Below are 20573 nucleotides of genomic sequence, written 5' to 3' on the forward strand. Positions count from 1 at the left end.
TAGTATGCAAAATTTTGAGTGTCTTGTGTAATGTTTCATCTCCTGGGTTAGCAATTTTTTTCTTTTGAAGGCGTTGTTTTCAAATTTAACAATCACAAAATTCAGCAAGGGTTTATTTTCAACATCATTCGTAACATGCGCGTGAAAAGGATTCGGTGCGTTTAGGTAATTGCTCGAAAGAAAATGATTCCTCAACAAAATAATTTGACGCTAAAAAAATTACTTATCTAAATAAAGACGTGTTAGAGGTGATTGTCAGTAAAATTTTAGCACATTAACCGAACAAAACAAACGCCTGATTTCGCGCTTCGAAAAAGAAAATACTTTGGAAAACCAAGAAAATTTTCAGGGCCTTGCTTTGACTTGCTTTCGACACAAATTTGATTTCTTTCGATTTCAACAGGGATATGTTGCCAAGCGCTACACGTAGAAAAACACGGAAAGAGGCATCTTACTGTGATAAAAAGACACATTTTACTTTTTTCTGAATCACACTTGCGGCTCTTCGATTGTTCGGGGCCGCAAATATCACCGAGCAAGAAAACAACAAGCAAAACCCTGTGGCTCAGTTAGTAGTCGAAATTCTTCTGGACGGTTTTCCAGCACAAAAGTACTAGTCTCAGTAGTTTTAGTCAACAACAAGAGTGGTGGCAGCGGTAGCGCGAGGGCCGGACAAAAGACAAAAGTTCCACTTCAAAGAAGTTGATTAAAAATGATGACGGAATGTTCGGGTGCTTTTTTCAATTCGTTCTAAAGCCAGTTCCTCTCCTCTTTTGGCACAAAATCGAATCCGATTAATTTGAGGCAATTTCGGTTATTCAAATGCTTTCTGATCATGGACAGAAAAATGCTTTAAAGGTGCAAAAGAGGAGCGAGGCTTTAACTTCGTTTGGTGAACAAAAGGGCATTCGTCATGATTATCATCTCTCTTACCCTTGACATCACAGAATATATTATTAAATATTACTATTTTAGACGTACTCAGAGAGTTGCAATTGCGAAAAACAACAAGCTGAATTTTCCCAACCAAACTGAATTGATTTCGAACAAACGGTTGGCTAAGAGAATTTTTCAAAAGCGTTTAGTGGTAAATACATCCATCGATATAGTGAATTTGAAAAAAAAATAATAATAATTAGTTGTAATGATTAATTGAAGTCGGTTTTGCCTCCCTGTGCCGGGGGAAGGAGTAACACGCCTTCGACAGGTACACTCTTAGCTCTTCTTAAAACACAACAATGGCAATGATATCGATATACAAATAATCAAATGTATAACTCTAGATATAAATATATAATATATTTTCATCTGCGTACTCGCTCTATGTACATAATATCAAGTGAGCGCCCCCGGCCGCCTCCGCCGTCCTTTGGGGCCTCCCGTAAAAAATATTAAATTGTTTTCACCCGACTGAAAAGGAAAAATGCAGCACCGATTTGTACGAGAGAGAATAAAGTCCCTGATGGAGGCGGCTCGGAGGCGACGAACAACGAACAGGTCACTCATTGTACACAGAAAGGTCACTTGCGCACGGGGTCACCGGGCGGGCCTGGTCAGCAGCACCTCGAGCCAGCAGTGGCAGACGGTGATCTCCTGGCGCGAGTACTTGGGGCCCCAGCCCTTGGCAAAGCTGATGCGCACCGAGTGCGAGTTCTCAGGGCCCATCGAGCGGTCGCCGCCAATGACTGAGTTGAAGAGGCGTCGCTGCTCGGCGCGCTCCCAGCTGAAGATGCGCTGGCAGTGGCCCGGGGGCAGTTTGTACACCACCAGCGAGCGCGAGTGCGGCTCGTCCAGCGTCGGCGAGTTTACGAACAGCGGACACTCGGACAGGTTGTACGCCCACACCGTGTCACCCTCTTGACTGATCAGCACTCCTGCAAAACATATGCAAATTAGTGACTGTTTCTTTTGCTAGCGAGTGGAATAAATTAAGAAATGAGGACATTGAAAGACAGGTGGGTTTGAATCTAAATCCCATTTCAATCATCAGAAAGTATTTAAATAATTTGGAAAATAGTATTTGAATAAAGAAATGCTAACATGAACGTCAAAATCTGATGTTACCATGCTATAACATTGAATTTATGCAGGAAAATGTGTGAAAAAGATACACAAATGATATTGTAATAATAATTTTTTTTTAAATTATAAATATATATAAACAAAAAATTTTAAAATAAAACAATCAATTAAATTTTAAACACATTAATTAACTAAACCCCTGCATTTTGATCAAAAATTTTTACTTCCTTTATTTTTAAAATTTAAAAAATAATCAAGGCCAAAAAAGTAGGATCTTTCAATATTCTCTTTATTTTCCCAGTCATTTTTACCATCTCCGATTTTGCTGCGCGTCCGCTTGATGGGTTCGCTGGGCTCGGTAGGAACGCCAGGGTGTTTGGGCACAAGGTCCGAGAGGCAAAGGGCCGCCGACGCAATGCCGGGCTGCGCTGGTCCCCCAAAAACGTGCACCGAGGAGGCGCGCACCGAGAAGAGGTCGCCGATACGGTGCTGCTGCTCCCAGTACGCCAGCTTGCACCATTCATCAGTCTGTTCGGTGCCTGAAATGTAAACAAAATCATGAGAAAAACTGTTGGAAAAGAAGATAGAAAAATGTTTGTAAAATTTAAAAAAAAAATACATACGAGAGCTGAGAACAGAATTCTCTACGAAAGTTTGGCAAAAAAAATATTGTGATAATTATTTCTAGATTTTCTATACCTGCAGGTAATTTTTTTTATTATTTGAAGATTGGAAAAAAATTAAAATTAAATGCGAGATTCTATTTATTAGTGTGAATTAATTCAAGCAGTAAATTTATTATAAGATATTTGCATTGGCACAGCATCTAGGACAAAGGACTTGAGTTAAATTAAATTTTAATTCAGTAATTTTATAGTAAATGATAGAGTTATCCTACAGTTTTGCAGTTTTTCAGGTTAAATTTATAATCCTAAGTTGGGTTAAATATTAACGACGCGTAATCAGAATTTGTTATTCTGAGTAGCAGAAGCGCGGCGGCAGAGAGAGCGTGGTGCTCATCGCGGCCCGCCCGCTGCCTGCTCAGCCTGCTCGCTGGTGTGTGTATGCAAACACATATGTGGTGGAAAATAAAAGAGCTGCTCATTTGGTCCCGTCTTATTTACGTGATATGGGAGGCTGGCGCCATCTGACGTCACCGGTGTACCGTGCGCGACGCGAGAACCGCGGCGGCGGCCGCTCTTTTAAAAACCCAGCCAGCAGCTTTTTGTCCTTGCCTTCGGACCGACCAAACAGATCTTTCTTATTGCACTCGAACCACCAAATGAAAGAGAAGAGAGCGCACTCGATTTCGGCGTCTGCTTTTTCTTGCCCAAGAATAAGTACAGCCGTCTGCTTTCAATTAAAGCAAATGACCGCGCAAATGGTGCCGCAGGCAGGTACACCCAAATTTCAATCGATGGTGTTCAAAATTTCACAAAATTTTAGACCGAAGACCATCAAGGATCGACCGCCCGGCGAAATCAATTAATACGCGGCGCGAATCCTGTTTTCGTTTTTATTCCTCGGACCGGCTCGTTAAAACAAGTGGCGAAATTAACGAGGGAGGATGATGTCATTGGCGCAGGTATATAAATGTGAAGAGGGCCGCTCGGTTTATGTATTTCCAAATCCGAAATTTGTTGTAATCGCGAGAGAGCGAAGACGAGGCTTGAACTCATCCCGCGCGGCTACAGACTCTCTTCTCAAGAGAGGAGATTCTTACGGCCAAGGTCAAAAGCAACAAGCGCAGGCCTACCGCGCGCTGGCTCGCTCGCAACATCGATGCGTGCCTTCCCGATGGGTGGACCCTGGCTCGCCTGACTACTCCCGCGAGCCAGGCCTGAATTATATATATATTTTCAACAAAGTGGAGAAAAATACGTGTGTGCCATAGGTTGATGCGCAGGGGGTGCGGTTTTCCTTGTTTCCCGCGAAGAAAGATGCACCGCGATTCAATGGGCAGACAAACTGCTCGGATTCCTGCCGCAGCCTCTTGGGAACAATGAAACGGAATCTGGTTTGAAACAAAAAGTGCCAGATTCGCCTCAAGGGCAGCGTGCTTGGATGCTGAAAAATAAATCGCCGCGCTTCTTTTCTCACACCGCGCCAGAGATAGACGAGAGTGAGAGTGTTTCGCGATCTGAATTATTTTCGATTAAAATTCACGTCGATGAAAGTGATGAATCACGTTGACGTTGGTCTCCGAGAGGAGCAACACAATTAGGCGGAAATTTCACAAGAAGTGCCTCAATGTACACACTTGTTCATTCAATCAACTTCTCCGAAGTGCTGAGGAATATAGTTTAAAACTCATTTAGATGCGTGACTATGGAATTGTGTTTGAAATTTCTTTTCCTCATAGGGGTTAATTTTTCTTGAAACAATTTCAAACAAAAGGAACAGCTCTGTTAATATAATTTCACTTCATTAAGTTTTTTCTTTAGTTCATTTATTTGGCGTAAACCGTCCCTGACCGCGCACGATTTTTGTGTTATTTTGGCCGCACTCGGACGCAACAGCAAAGTTTCTGTCTTTCTTTCTTTCTGCTTTCCTCAATTAAAAACACGCCACACATCGCCACCCAAGGATTCTATTTGCGTAGTTGGTGTGTTTTTCTGCGAAGATTCCTTTCCGTTCGTCGTGCGCGTTTTAATTTAAAACAATGAGGAGAACCAAGAAATAAAGCAAAGCGCAGAGACTATTTTGTGCCGCGTCATAACCGGGCCGCCGAAAGGAATTCGGCCGCGGCATATTTTCCCTGCGAGAGTGATATAATTATGAACAAAATCAGCCGCCCCATCGCCACTTTCGAGGGCATTTTAATGATAGACCCATACATAGACGGCGCGCCATTGTTTCGAGTTTCCCACTTTCCTTATTACACTGATTTTCCTCGTTGACACAATAACTTAGTCTTTACCGTGACGTGATTTGAAATAATTAAGTCGAAGAATATTTTAAATACAACAAATTGTGTTAAGGAAGAAAATAATTTTATTTAACATAGGGAAGTTTTCATAAAGCTTTCAACTGAAAAAAAAAAGAAAATTATAATATTATATTCATTAATCAATTAATTTGGTAAATTCAAAAAATTCATATCCATGATGAATCTATTATTTGTCCCCAATCATTTCATTAATGCAAAAGGAAAAGAGATAGGGGAAAAAGCTTTGTTTAAACAGAAAATTTCCAAGTAGTGCTACTTTTAAAATTAACTGAATTGTTTAGAACCTATAGTAATTTTTAACCGATTGATAATTCATAAACAGAAAAGAAATTCTTTTGAATAGGACGTCCTTGGGGAGGCAAAGAAAATTTGGTCATTTGTACGCCCTGCACTCTTTTATCAACCAACCTTCCGCAGCAGAGCTTCACGCGAGCTTCAGGTTTCAAGAGTGCTAGGGTTTCAGCCCCTTCACTCTCAGGTTTGCTGCTGCAAAGAAAGGATGCCCTGCACACTTCCGCTCTCCTCCCACCGACAAATGAGCCCAATGAAGTGTGAAGAAGGCGACAATGCGGCCCAAGTCAGCTTAAATTTCAATCTGACGCGCTGCGGGGAGCTGCGAGAAGAATTTTCCAGCATATAAGCTGCTGCGGATAATGGAAAAAAGTAAATAAGCCACCGTGGGACTGTTTGGAATGCAGGTGCATTCGGCGGGAAATTGAGTTTGTGGTACGAGAATGGAAAGAATCAGGAGGTTGAAATTGAGTTTGGCGCCAGCGAGGAAAAATCTCAACAAAACATTTCTCTATTTCTTGTCACCTAACATGTCCTTGAAATGATAAAAGGTTTTCAAGCACCGTTTATATAATTGAAGTTGGAGACATTATTTGACTGCATAATTAATCAAAATATCTTTGATGTAATTAAATTCATCTTAAAATGATAAATTAATTAATCATGCCGTTGCAGTTTAAACCAGATTTGAGTTTGTTTTGATGCTACGAAATCATCTTTGGTGGCATTTTTTGTCCATTAGACTTTGCAACATTGTGTCTGGTTAAGAGGAAAGCGCTTCTGTTGCTCTGTGCGCCACACGCAGCATCTTCTTATCATCGCGCGAGTCATTGTCCCTGTCGGCGCGGCGGCGGCCCCGTCTCTCTTTCTCTCTCTTCTTCTCGCTGCTCGCGCGGAGAAAGAGATGCACTTGACACTTGTTGAGTGGCGCATTCGCTAGATAAATTCGTCACGCCGGCTGCGCCTCTAATGGGCTCTCTATTTGCTTAATGAGCCTCCTTCCTTTTTCTATCCCATTCCGAGCCAGAGAATTTATAAAAAGGCCCATTTCTCAGAAAACCAGCCCCGGTCGGGGGAGGAAGAAAATCGTCTCAGGGGGGTGGAAGAAAAATAAGCCTCCCCATTCTGTTCTATCCAAGCAGGTAGACCGACGAACAAACAAACTGCTGGAGGTCGGCGCCGTGTGGGAATGGATCTATGGTATAAATGACACAGTTTCGCGAGCTGACGCGCGTAGAATTTTTGACGCACGGCCAAATATGTGATGATAAAAAGGCGCCACCGGTGGGCAGAATTCAGGCGCCGAAAGGACGACACGCTTGACAGCTTCTCTCGCCAAAATAGTCCGTCAGATAAGCGAAAAAAATCAGGACAGACGATTCAGCGAGCTCTAAATTTAGATTTCCCATTGTGAATTTTTTTATTTTGAGATTTCAAACCACAGACCAAATAACCTCGAGGCTTGACTTAGAATCAGACCGGAAAAAACGTTTTCTCAATTGATGACTTCATATGCAACTAAAAAACTTGATTCTAATGTTTGGAATTAAACCTTAATTAGCATTTTACGAAATATGAAGTTGTGCGGGTTGCATAAACAGTTAAGTTATAAAATTAAAAAGAAATTCCCAGCTCTCTAAATTTATAAAATGCAAATTAAATCAACTCACCCTCTCCACTTGTAGGAAGGGATGGAGAACGCAGCACGCTGCCTAGGGAATAATTGGAAATTGACGAATAATTGGGCGAGGTGGTGGAGGTGGACAGCTTGTTGGTGCTGCTGCTTCCTTCGCTTGGCGCCCGATCTGTGAACATTTATAGAAGTGCAATTAAAGTCAAATGAAAAGCTCCGTTTTATTTTATATATTATTTGTATTCAAAGTGCGTTTCAGATTCTGGGTGCGTCTTTGTGAGCGGCTGGCTGAGGTCACGCCGTGACACAAGGAAGTTGATGCTGATGGCGCCAGCAAGCGCCCTTGTCAGCTTTTATTTCGCCTTCGCAGCGACTTCTCGGAAATAACGCGTTTCTTCGCCGCGCGCCGTTTGATCGCTCTTTTTATACATTCATTCGTGCGCTGAGCTCCTGTTGCCTGCCGCGGTTAATTGCAACTATAAGGCAGCAGCGCCGCTGCTTTCCTGGCGTGACTCGCGAACCAAGGGATTTCCTCCATGACCGGCGCCACTTCGACTTTTTTCTTTTTAAATTATGCTACGCCCGTCGCACTCAGCATTGTCAATCTCATTCCATTCAGTTTACGGATGGGGAATTTTAAATTTTCAAATGTGTAGTTTTTTCCTCCCACAGTAGTTTCTCTTCTTTTTAATTAAATTAATTAACACAATTAAATTTAGTTGCAAAATGGCCGTTTACCTTTCTACTTGAAATCATGACTGAAATCACGAGTTCCCTTTAAAATTTTTGATTGAAATATATGCATCAAAATTGAAAGCAAATATTTTAATGGAAAATTATCAATATAAGTCATGAAAAGAAATAATAAAATCGAATTTTTTAACAGTTATACAAACAGCTTTTGTGCAAAAAAAAAGTTTTAACAATAATTATGATAAATATATGCCCAATTTTTAAATTATATTAATACATTATGATTTTTTTTTCTTTTACTTTATAAAAATAACCTTGTTTATAGATCAAGGTTGTGCTGAGAAATTCTGCCTAGCTTATTTTACTATAAATAAGTCTAATTAAAGTTACTTTTAGGTGAAAATAAAAAATAGAGTGGCCTATCATAAATGATCCTAACAGAGAAGAAATTTTCATGTTGGTGAGAGGATGAAAAATTTTACATCTTCATCTAAAAAATCACGTCCTTCCTTATTACTGAATGAAAAACGATCCTTTGCTCATGCGTTAGCAAACAAATCGTTTAACTGTTATAACTACGGGCAATTATTTTAAGTAGCCCTCGTTAATATCTCACGATTTCAATTCTGGTTGCAGAAGGCTAAACATGTTAACATCGAAAAGAATCTCATTCCAATAATCTAAAACGTCAAAGATTCCTCTCCAATGCGGCCAATTATTTTTCTATTTTTAACCGCATTGTGGAGGACAAAGTTTTTCAAGAAATTGGGCTGTAAAAATTTAATATTTGCGCTTTGTGTTGCGTGCAAGGAGCGCGGCCGTGGGATTAATGAAGCGGCCGGCGCTCGAGCGACCGAATCGGGGAATGTGTGTCGGCGGGCCGGGGGCGCGAGACGCGAGCGAGGCGCCAACCGAGCTCATGAATCAAGCGATGTGGCGTCGCCGGCTGGCTCTGTAGCGCTGCTGCAGCGCCAGGTGCGCCCGCTAATCGGTTAATCTCGCCAGGTAGCACCGCGACTCTCGGACGCCGAGTGAGCACACACACAGGCGCCCGCCGCACCTCTCTCTCTCTCTTCGTTCTTCGTCGCTCGTCAGCTGGCTCGGCCTTAGCCCTCAATGCCGGCCGAGCAACGCGCCCCAAAGGACCCCACGCACCCCAAGGCCCCACGCCCAACAAGGCACGGCCACGGCCGCTGACCATCACGCATGCAACGGCCCAAAACTATTGCTCTCAAATTAAAAAAAAAACGTCTTCCGATTTTTGCAAATTTCTGCTAAAAATTTTATAATTATTTATAAATATTACACTCATAATATAAATTTTGACAATGACGATTTTTGTATTTATTGATTTTTTTTTTAAATTTGCGCTTTTGAATTGAGACAATTGATTTATTTATATCAAAAACTTGTAATACAATTCATAATTATTCAAATAATAAATAATTAATTCTAATGAAATTTTTTAACATATGTACTGATATGGCACGCTCCAGCTCTTAAAAATTACTGAACAACATTGATTACGAAAAATTATTTTTAATTCAACTCACCTTCAGGTCTCAACTTCTCGTCAGGGTAGCGGCGGTAAGGCGGGGGCGGTGACTCTGCAAACAAAATAATAAGAAAATTATAATCACATAATCGAGCAGTCAATGAAACTTGAATCAAATGCAAATTAAATCAATTTGTAAATTGCAAATCACGGCAGTCGTGAAATGAAAGGGTCCACGCGCTGCCAATTGGATTATTATACACATCTCGGGCCACCGGCGGCGAAGACAATGACCCTAATTTCTGCAGCACCACGCGCAATCCGTTCGCCTCGCCTAATTAATTGGCTAATTTCTCGCCGCCTTAATTGGATCGGAGGGTACAAAAAATTATCTTAGACTGGCAGGGTCGCGATCTCACGCGGACTTTCGACGGTGGAAATTTGCCGGAAAAGTTATTGATGACTCACAATGATTGACAATTAATTACTACAAAACTTAATTAGCAAAATAATTGCGAAATCGAGAAGTCTGGTTGCAAGACCATAAAAGTAAACGTAATTCATACTAGTTTAATTTTTGTAATTAAATCTGATATATGAAGTTATTTTTATTATTCATATATTCTCACAATAAAAAAGAGAAGAGGAAAATTGAACCAAATTAAACAATAATAAGTTTGTTAACGCCACGGCATACAAATTTGTCTAGCTAAAAAATCGTCAAAATTGTGCAAGACAGTCTGCTATTGTTTTTCTTTAAATTAAAAACCAGGAGAAAAAACACTCATTGAGTGAAACGAGTTTAAAGTCAACATAATTCAATGACAAATTAAAGAGTACCATAAAATTAATCCTCGAATCAATCAAACTACAATAATATATTATTATTAAAATAATAATAAAAATCTCAATCCCATATTTTGTATAATGCATACAAATTTTACACAGTTTCAAATAAATTATTCAAACTCGTTAAGATTTATGTTGGCTTTGGTTTCGTTGACTTTGATTGGGTTGCTGTCACACGCGGCGCCGACTTGAAAATGCGTGTTTTCTGTTGGCATAAATTATGCAGAGGTCACCTCTCAAGTTGGCGCCTCTTGTTCGCTCACACTCCTCTCTCGCGAGCCGACACTTTGTCCTTTTCTTTATTCCTTTTTTCTCTCTACAATCAATTATAATATCAAGACGCCGTTTGTTGCTCGTTTTCACAGTCTCCGTTGAGAAAGAAACTTGCTCGTCGCGTTTCCGTTCAAGAGACCGCTGAGCGTCGTTCTTTTGAAACGCGACGCGAAGCGCTACGCGAACCTCTTCTATCTCTCTCGCGGCTCAACCTTCACGCGAGTTCGGATGTATTATTTTGTCGCGGATGACGTCACCACATCATGGATCTCGCACAAAATACATCAAAATTAAGCGCAATATTTTTGTAGGGAAAAAAGGACAAGACAACAAGATTAAAAATTTGTGGTGATTTTGCACTCCTTGCTAATCAGCACGTATTAAGTCTTGTTAAAAAGAATCGACCTTTGATTACTGAATCAACGTCAAATGAGTTTATCTTCTTGTAATCTGCTTATCGACAAGTTTTCACAGAAAAAAACTGAATCGGTCGAACTTCTTTATCTGCGGAAACGGCAAAAATAGCCTGGTGATTTCAGACAGCACTTCAGTCTGGCATTGTAACAAATTCAAATTTTATGTCCTGATTAAATAATCTCAAAGACGCAAATGAACCTTGGTTGAAATTTAAGTTAAATAAAAAAAACGTCCAATTAAGATTTTATCTTAAAATTATACAATTATTGTGATGCTGGTTCAAAGTCCTAACAAAACCCTTGTTAACTTTAGATTCAATGGAAATCAAATTAAAAAATCAACTCTTTCTTAAATTTCTTAAATAGATGTAGAATTTTGCAATAACACATGTCTACAGTACCAATATTAATATAAATTTAAATTAAAAAAAAAATTTCGTTCCTTAAATTATACGAAAATCCATTTTTTTTTTCGAAAGGCCTCCTCAGTCTTGGTTTGTTCATTGCATGAACTATATGGAGTGGACTTAATCTTTTTACTTGGACTTGAACCGTTTTTTCATGACATTAAATTTTGATACCCCATGCAGGCAGGACAAGGGCAGTGGGCCAGCTAGGTCTGTCTAATTAAGCGTTGTGTATGTATGAATGGCGACGGCTGCTCTTTTATCTCTAAAAATATGAGAGAGGCGGCGGAAAGAAAAAGTCTCGGTGGCGCCTGGCTGCGTCGGTCGGTCGGGCCGAGTTGCATTATTGTTGTGCTGCCTCTTCCTTCACCTGCGCCTCCCCTCTCGGCGACAGCACGGCGCCTCTCCCCTCTCGCCCGCGTACCCGCGACGCCTCAAGCACCGAGAGAGCACACGGCGCCTCTTCGACCTAACCGACCCACCGGTCAACCGACCCAGACACCCACCCTGAATATATTTCGAAATTGAAAACAAGCGCCACGGGAAGGAAAACAAGAGACATTTTTATATTCGGACTTACAAAGGAAGAGAGACGTTTTATTTCTTTCTTTGCTTGGCCCGTCTGCATCCCCTGGGAGAGAAAAAAGGAATTTTAGCGCAGCGCCGGTAGTGGGTGCCGCCGTTTTTCACGCTCGTCTGTCATGCGGCGACGACGGTGGGAAAATTTTTTACCCGCCTGTTTGAGAGAATTAGAAGAACACAGTTGGTTTTCCCTGGCTGTTTAGGCTGGTCTAAATGATGTGAAGTTTTAGGAGATTTTACTGAATGAAAATCTCCTCCTTTGCAGAACTATTGTGATTCAATAATGCAACAGATCATTGAATTGTTTATTTTTGATTCCGCAATGATTAACGCAAAAATAATTTTGTAAACAGGCACCATGTTTTATTTATTTAATGCTTGAAAAGCTTGGCCGAGGTGCATAAATGTTGACTCTGAAAAGTATGTCAAGGAAATGTAAATTTTTGAAAATATAAACCAAAAATAAATTTGTAATTGTAACTTAAGAAACCCTTACTTGTGTAAATTAGAATAAATAGATAGTTTACATTGAGACTTATGCTTGTTGCATTTTCAAATTGAGTCTTCACAATATTGAAGTAAAATTAATTGTCTCCGTTTCTATTGTAACAAAGACTTGATTTGACTGACAAGGGGTAAAATCTGAATTTATTGTTGAATTATATTATTTTATATAAGCTTTACCCAAATTTCATTTAATTAAATATTTATATAAAGTATTCCCGCAGCTAAAAAAAGACCATTCAGTCCCAATGCCTATGAGTTTCGGAAGTTCTAAAAGTTCGCGAAACCTGTTCGCCCACGTGGGTTGTGTGCGAAAAAAGCGCCGTCAGCCTGCGAGAGCGCGTGCACCTGTTGCAATTCCGCACTTGTGCACAAATTCTGCTCGCGGGAGCAGCAACAGGCCCGCGGATGCTGCGCTGAATGAATCGGCACAAGACTGGCGTTGAATGAAATTAAAAAAATCGCTCCAAACAAGGAGAAAATCCGCGACGATCATAAAATGTGTGAATGAAACGCACCCATTAAAAAGTTCGCCTCCAAATTTGGCGAAATGAAAAGTGTCACTTTAAAGCTTATCACCCAAACAAGCCTTTAAAATTGACGATTCTCTTTTAAAAGGGCCATAAAGTGTGTTTTGTCGTTGAATGTGAAAGGTTTGATTGGCGATCGATCCGTCTCCGAGCTGGCTGGAAAATCAATGATTTCGATCGCAGCGTTTGATATTTGGGAGAGGAGTGGTCGCGCGGCCGACTTACAACGACGCAATTTTTATTTTCAATTCAAATCGGGAAAATTTATTATCCTCTTGGGCCGCTCGCTAATGGATTGTAAAAATAAATATTCGCGCGCTTCCCCACCATTGATGGCGCGCGAGAAAAAGAGAAAGAGTGTCACCTCGCGCACTCACATACACACAAACGCAGCCAGCCCTTGACCCCAGGGTCGCAGTTTTCGGAGCCGAACCGACCGACTGGCCGCGCCGACCAACGGTGCCAAGTCGCTTCCTGAATGGACCCGCCGCCGCCGCCGCGAAAGGCTAACGTGCAAATTTTCATTCACCATAATATGCAGAGAGAGGTGCGCTAAACGTGCTGAGGCCTCCTTTCGCCCAGTGGGTTTTCATTCAATCCCAAGTGAGGCACGAATTACAAAAGTTCAGTCTGAAAGTGGTTTTAAAAGCCACCATTACAGTACCTTTTCATAGAAGGTATTAATTTTTTGTTTATAAAATTCCTCACCTTGCACTAAAACAATATTTTTTGTTATATTGATAATGGATAGATATTATTTTGTATAGGAAATCAATAAATAATATGATTTTAAATATAAAAAAAATATATACATTTATATTATATAATAATGGTTTAAATTACCAATTTAAATTAAAGTAGTAAAACTCAACGATATACTCTTCAGAGATCTAAATTTTGCCAATTTACTGAGCTTGTCATTTTCCCATAAAAATATGTGTGAAACAAAATGAAAAGTATGCAATAGAAAACAACCTTGTAGAGGTTTTGCTAATTGCCTAATCTCACAAAACAAGACAATTATACAATTTTTTTGAGCCCAACTTTTTTAATGGAGAACCCTTCAAGAATTAAATTTTTAACAACAACAAAAATATATGAGGTTTCAGTTGGAGGCTAAAAATTATTTCAATGATTTTCTTTACATTTTCAGGTAAAAAAAGCATGAATTTAAAATATGGCTATATTTGCGTGTTTTTATGTATTTTTATTTACAGATCTACGACTCATGTGAATAAGATATAAAGATTCGACGTTTTTGTATGCATTATTTATCATGCACATTTTTTTCTCAATTTTTTCGAACAAGATGTTGCTTGATCAATGCCGACTTTTCGTGTTGTGCGGACAATTTGCATTTGCCACGCCCGTCAATTTTTTTGTTTTTTGCGACGCCTTCCCCACTCTTTCGCATACATGTAATTGATTCTGAATTACTTTGCTCGGCAATAAGAATGTCACCGCGGCCGGCAATAAAAAGGGTCGTATAATTACGGCCGCTTTCGCAATAAATAAATAAACACATTTGCATTTAACGCTCGCGCGCGCCGGCGTTTGATCTTGAGCGGCGACGGCGGCGGCTCGCACATGACATCATTTTGGGTTAGGGAAGTGATTGTCTGGCCAATCACCTGCTTTTAATTTCACTCTTGGCGCCGTCCCTCCTGGAGCGCGGCGTCGCGAGTCCTCATCAGCCGTGGAAAAGAGCAAAACCAACTCGTGATTTTCACAACCACACGCCGGGTGCTAAAGAGTTCATTAACTTTGGCAAATAAGGAGTCGGAATGAAGGGAAGGCGTTGGCAAATTCCGTCACGGTGCAGAAAATTTGAAAAAAAAAAACTGCTAACTTCTTGTTTTTAATGAACAAATAATGTAATTTTTTTTATAAAAATAAATTTATATTTTAATTAAATAAAAAAAATGCATAAAATAATGAGAGCGGAAACAAATTTAAAATCGTATCCTACGAATTGTCTTGTGCAATCTAATTTTGGAAATTATCTCACGCAATTTAATAACTGTATTTAATTGCTGGGCAGTTCAACGGTCACGGTGATTTTGCTCTCTGTCATCTTCCGATATAGCCACGTTGCTTTTTATATATTTTTTACTCCGGTCGATTCGCGCGCGCGACGACGGTTTATCTTGGCGACGCTGACACGTGCATTAAATCAATTATATGCGCCATCCTTGACGCCAGGCAGTGCCTTAGTGTTATCTTAATTGGCGCGACGCACTGCAAAAGATAAACGAATACACATACACGGCTATGCTTCTGCAGAAAAGAGCAACACTGGATGCCTTTTTCCCTCTCAATCAGATCAAACTGGCAAATATTAGTCAAATCTTCAAATAGGGATTTTTTCAAAGCCACAAAACACTCTTTTTCAAAAAGCAACAACATTAAAATGAAACTGATTTCCACGCCTTAAAAAAGGGTTGAATTAACTTCAAATTGAATGAGATTTTGGAAGATTTGCAATTTTATTAAATATTTCAGACATTATTAAATTACATTCAGACGTGAAACGAGAAGTGTTTTACTTGGGGTCTGATCTATTTTTTTCATTTCTGTGTTTATCTAATTAAATTCATTCTTGGCACGAGTTTATTTTCAAGACGCCCGCCAGCCTGCCGCTACTGCAGGCTAAAAGCAGACCAAATACTTCAAACTTGGAACAAGAACAATGACGGACAGCGAAAAAACACGTCATGACCCTTGAGCCACTTGGCAAATTAAAAAAATTGGTCATGAGATAACTTGAGAAACCATGACATTGATAATTTACAATCAAATCCCATTTAATAAAATCTGTTCTAGCAAGATGGGAGAATAATTTGCACATCGTCAATTTGAAAAAAAAAATAACTTAAATTCTGTAAATGACAACTGATGTCCGTGGGAAAGTTAAATAAAAAAATAAGAAATCTAGATGGAGTTCAGTGTAATAGCAAAATTAATATACCTTAATACTTTGCTAATAAAAAGATTGGTCATCAAATAGACAAAATAATTTCAAATAAGGTTCCTCCCCAAATACAAAATCAATTGTTGTAATTATTCACACCTTACTTTGCTTCTAAAATTTGAATAAATCGCTGTTCGCTGCATTTATAGTTATTTCAAATTCATTAATATTGTTGCAAATCGAAAGGCTTTCGAAATTTATGATCACAATTTTTTTCGTCGTCTCGCTTTTGTTCGGTTGTTTTGGGTATTATTGATTTGATGCCAATTCCATAAAAATTTCCGTTAAAATTTAAATATTATAAATTATTTGATATTTGAATTATATTTTTTGTTACATTTAAATTTAATTCAAACCGTTTGTCGCTGAAAATTGAATGTAAATAATACAGATTACAATCTAATTTTCAGAATTTCCAAAGCAACTTTTTTTTAATTAAATTAAATTGAATTTGCGTCTAATATAATTAATTAATAAAAATTAAGTAAAAACAACAACACATGAGAAAACAATGTGTGCCAATGGGGGTTAGTGGTGCAGGCAGGGGGCAGGGGTAACTGACCTGGTCCGCAGACTTTGCTCCAGTGGAAGGGGTTGCAGCAGTCGAGGTGGTCATCATCACAGGTGCACTGGGGCAGGCGTTTGAGCTGAGCGTCGGGCGCCAGTTGCGGCCATCGGTAGGTCTGGCAACACAGCACGTGCGGCGGCGGCGGGTCCGTCGGAGCCGCGGAGGGCGTCCGAGTGGCGCCAGGCGGAGGCGGCGACTCGCCGGCGCTGCAGCAGCACGCGTACGTCGACGCCGCGTCGACGTGCTGTTGGCGCCGAGCGCGGGGCAGCGGCACGCAGCAGGTTCGCGCGTCAACGCGTTCGACGACGCGCAGCAGCTGCTGCAGCTGCGCGTCGCCCAGCTGCGCGAGCACGTGCGTCTGCAGCAGGTGCGCATCGCTGGGCTCGTCCGCTGCGTTGAGACGGGCCGCCTTGAGCAAGCGTTGCGTCAGTTGCGCGCGTTTGCGGCGAAACATGAACATGAACGCACGCCGCAGCGCACCACCATCGGGCGGCGGCGCCTCACTCGCTGCGTCTCCTCGGGTGCCGCGGCATCGCGCTGCGGAGGCCGTTGCGGATTTCAACGCCGCGTCACACCCCGACGCATTCCTCAACTTCTTGCTCTGCTAACTCTCGCTTGCGGTCACGAACGCGCGCGCACCGGGACACACACTCAATCTCTCTCTGGTGCTCGAGGTCTTTCTCCGCGGTCTGCCTGTCTTCGACTGGCCCTCTTCCCTCTTCTCGGCCGCCGCCAGCCAGGCGCTCCCCCTCCCCCACCCCTGCTTCGGCGCCGCCGTGAGTTCTTTTCCGACAGCTAAGCACGTCCGCCGTGCTATGGACTCGCCCATTCATGGCCACGACTCCGTCAGCTGAGCTCGAGCGACACCTTCACGCCGAAAGCAAAATTAATATTGTGCGGCGCGAGAACCACGCTGAAAATTTTTTACAATAAGTTATTTGTAAAATTAGTTTTATTTTTTTCTTCAATTAGAAAATTTCAAGCTTCGTTGATGTTATCCACTGTTTTGATCTAAGACAACTTCAATAAGGAATAATAGAAAAAAAAAATCTTAAAATCACCCTGAAAACGAGAGAAAAATATTGAAATTTCTGCTAATATTAAAAATAAATAAAGGAAATTAAAAAAATTAACTATTGCAATATGTATTCTATAAAACTCATTTAAATTGAACTGATTCCGAGGCGTATCGTACTTCACGTATGCATGTAACTGTAGGTTTTCTTTGCACATTTTCAAAATAAAATTGCTTAAAATAAGTTTGCAGATCTTAGTTCTGTGGATGATAGTTAAATTGCATCAAAAGTTATTAAATTGTGAACAAACATTATAGCAATCTTGTTAATGCAATGTTTCAGCAATCCCAAAATATATTTTACGTTTATTTATATTGCTGTATTTGTTATGTTGCTATATTTATTTTTTTATTTTTCTGCGTTCCGTTTTCATAAGAGCAAACAAAAAATTGTAAATTTTTGGGATTTTTTTTTTATTTTGAGAATTTTTTTTATGTAATGCCTGATTTATTTATTTGTAATGAAATTGGTTTTTGAGGCATTGTGTTTCAATTCAAAATACGTAATGCTCTTTGTTGGCTCCGCAAGTGCAGTTCCTCGCTCCTCGGCAATAGTCAAGGGCCGCGAGTTGCGACCCACCAAAAGTCACATGCTCTTTGTGTGTTGATACTTACGCGTCTCTTCTCGATAACAAAATAGTCTTGCCACGAGTCAGTGCCAAGTGTGAAAAAATTCGCACGCTGTGCCAGAAGATCACGCAGGACACATTACTGATTGATTTGTTTACCTGACCTTAAAAGTAAACCAAAAGAAAACATTATTTGAATTCAACGTAAAAGTGTCACAAGCCGAAAATGACATATATGAATATTATGCATTAAATTATAAAATAGATTTTCTCAAACTGAATCAACATTCAATTAGATATTTTTATTTAATATTAGATTTTGTTTTATTTATTTAGACATTTATATGGATTTATATATTTACCAAAGTATAAAACTTAAGATTAATACAAAAACCAAATAATATTGCTACTTTTTAACACAATTATAAATTGAAACTTTTTTTAAAATTGTATTTAATCAAATATTTTTATAAAGTTTTGATATTATTTTTTTAATTTAGGTGAATTGAATTATGGTTTAAAAAAATTACCTTTTTTTTAATATTTTTACCAAAACGTTGTTATTCATTACTAAAATAATATTTAATTGTTTGCATTTGACATTTTAATGAGACACTATACCGAGCAAAAGTATAATTGAATTCAATAATGAATGAGTTTTCAATCTCAAAACTAATATAATAAGTGTGAACCGCAGGCCTTGAGCAACGCCTGTCGCTTTTGCAGCTCCGCAATTGTAATTTTATTGTTTTCTCGGCGCGATCATCTCGATTATTTGTAATTATCCCTACTCCTCCTCTCCATATCTGAATATCCAATATGTGCAGTTACACACACACAATTCAATATGCTGCATGTGTTGGTGACAGCAGAAAAAGTAAACAACGCGAGATACAGGGTGTGAGAGAAATCACGCGCGGCATACACAGCGCGTTTAATTCGCACAAGGCTGCAATATATAATTGGACAAGAAAAAAATTACAGACTAGCTTCGATCGTGCCGCTGCTGCTGGATGGCACAGCGAGGAAATAAATATAAATCGCGACACAGAGATTGTCTCACTCGTTACGCATCGCTTGCTCATTAGCGGATAATTAAATTAATGCGATAATTCACCTTTATTATAAATGTTGTCAACAAAACGCAACCATTTAACTTGTCCACCAAATTTTGTTTTCTTAACACATCCTGAGTCCTGACCAACATGCATACCTAGAATAAGCAGATCTAAGCCTAAACTTTCAACATTAAATAAAAGGCTAATATTATGCCAGGTAATTTTTCTGTACATTGATTTTTATGCCTCGAAAATTTCATAATTGTGTTAGTTTCAGGCCAAACTGTGATACATTATTAATTCCGTTGAAAATTATTTAAATGTCTTGTAAGATGTGCAAAAGATATGTTAATGGCATACATAGTCATTTTGATATTTTTTAATAATTTTGGGTGCATAAATTTAATGCAGTGAATTTCCAGTGATATGTGAATAAAAAAAAAAAATTTTTCATGGCAATAAAGAGAGAAAAATTAAAAACCAATCATTTCAAATTGAAAATGCATTTCAAGAAATTGATTTTTTTTTCATTAAAAAAGTCTTGTGAAATTGAAATTAAAATGTTATATTTGAAAACAATAAATTTTTTATCAGATATTTTATTTATTTTAATCATTGATTCTGTACGTTTTTTAAAAAAAAAAAACTCTTGGAGGGTATACGCGTCTAGACCAAAATATCCTGCACCTATATTGCTTCTTGTCATCAACATTGTATACGTGTTTCTCCGCAGGGATAAATTTTTCTGCCATTGTTGCATCAAAGCCTGCAGAGTGAATCAGTTCTTCATTCATTTTCTTGCGCCACTATTGCCTAGATGCTCTTTTTCTATTAATCAATTCTGTGCGTCGATAATTTACAGCGCGACTCACGTTTAATCTTCAATATTATGTTCTTTGGAGAGAAGATGCGCCGCCGAGACAAGATATTTACGATTCAGTTCAAGTATGTAATGCGTCCTAGAGTTGCAAATTGATTTATCCCCTGCACTTGCTGGATATATTATACCTTTTACTTTTTCTCAGAAGTACGGAGCCGACTGTGAGTACCAAATGCTTCACGCTTGCTGCATGACCGATTTCTTGCCCATTTCAAGCTGCTGTTAATTATATCAACACACTCTTGGCATAAGCAAAATTTTATTTCCATATCTCGTTGATGAGCAGTTTTCCTAGAATTTTAAGTGTGGAAGCAACGTGAGGGCAACGTGGGGTCAAAAGGCGATTTGGGTTGAGCTGGAATTGGAGCTTTATTGCTTCTTCTTCGCTTATCTCTCGTCACCACAATTCTCCAAGATTAATAATGTCAAACCTCCACTTTCAGCATAGTAACAGCGATAATTACGTAATTAATGCCAACGTAATTGAATTAATTAACATCAATTAAATATAGAAACAAATTTTTTTAAAGTTCATATCAATTAAACTTTTGTGAGAAGCTTTTGGTCACATACGGCTTACCACTTTTTGACTTTTGATATTTGATCTATGATTGTGGAATTCAGTTTTTTAAAATAGAACCGGATTATTAATTTAAAATTAAAAATTGTTTAAAAAGAGAGAATTTTTTAAGCTTCTATTACACTTTTTGAATCTATCTTTCAAAAAATAATTTAATTTCTATAGATATGCTTTTAGGAGAGCTATTTGATAGCAAAAGCCAAAATTGGATTGCATTTTCTTATCAA

General features: G+C 39.2%; 1 protein-coding gene across 1 annotated transcript; it reads right to left on the reverse strand.

The window, feature by feature from the left end:
• Nucleotides 1-1117: 1117 nt before the first annotated feature.
• LOC132203369 (mothers against decapentaplegic homolog 6) lies at nt 1118-16928 on the reverse strand. The gene is made up of 5 exons (XM_059631089.1): nt 16179-16928; nt 9143-9196; nt 6934-7068; nt 2334-2561; nt 1118-1874 (listed from the first exon to the last, which is right to left on the reverse strand). Exons 1-5 carry the CDS (start codon nt 16642-16644, stop codon nt 1537-1539), a joined length of 1221 nt encoding a protein of 406 aa, XP_059487072.1. The 5' UTR covers nt 16645-16928; the 3' UTR covers nt 1118-1536.
• Nucleotides 16929-20573: the final 3645 nt, after the last annotated feature.

This window comes from Neocloeon triangulifer, unplaced genomic scaffold (genome assembly GCF_031216515.1).
Source record: "Neocloeon triangulifer isolate White Clay Creek 2 clone unplaced genomic scaffold, ASM3121651v1 ptg000017l, whole genome shotgun sequence".
Taxonomy (NCBI): Eukaryota; Metazoa; Arthropoda; class Insecta; order Ephemeroptera; family Baetidae; genus Neocloeon; species Neocloeon triangulifer.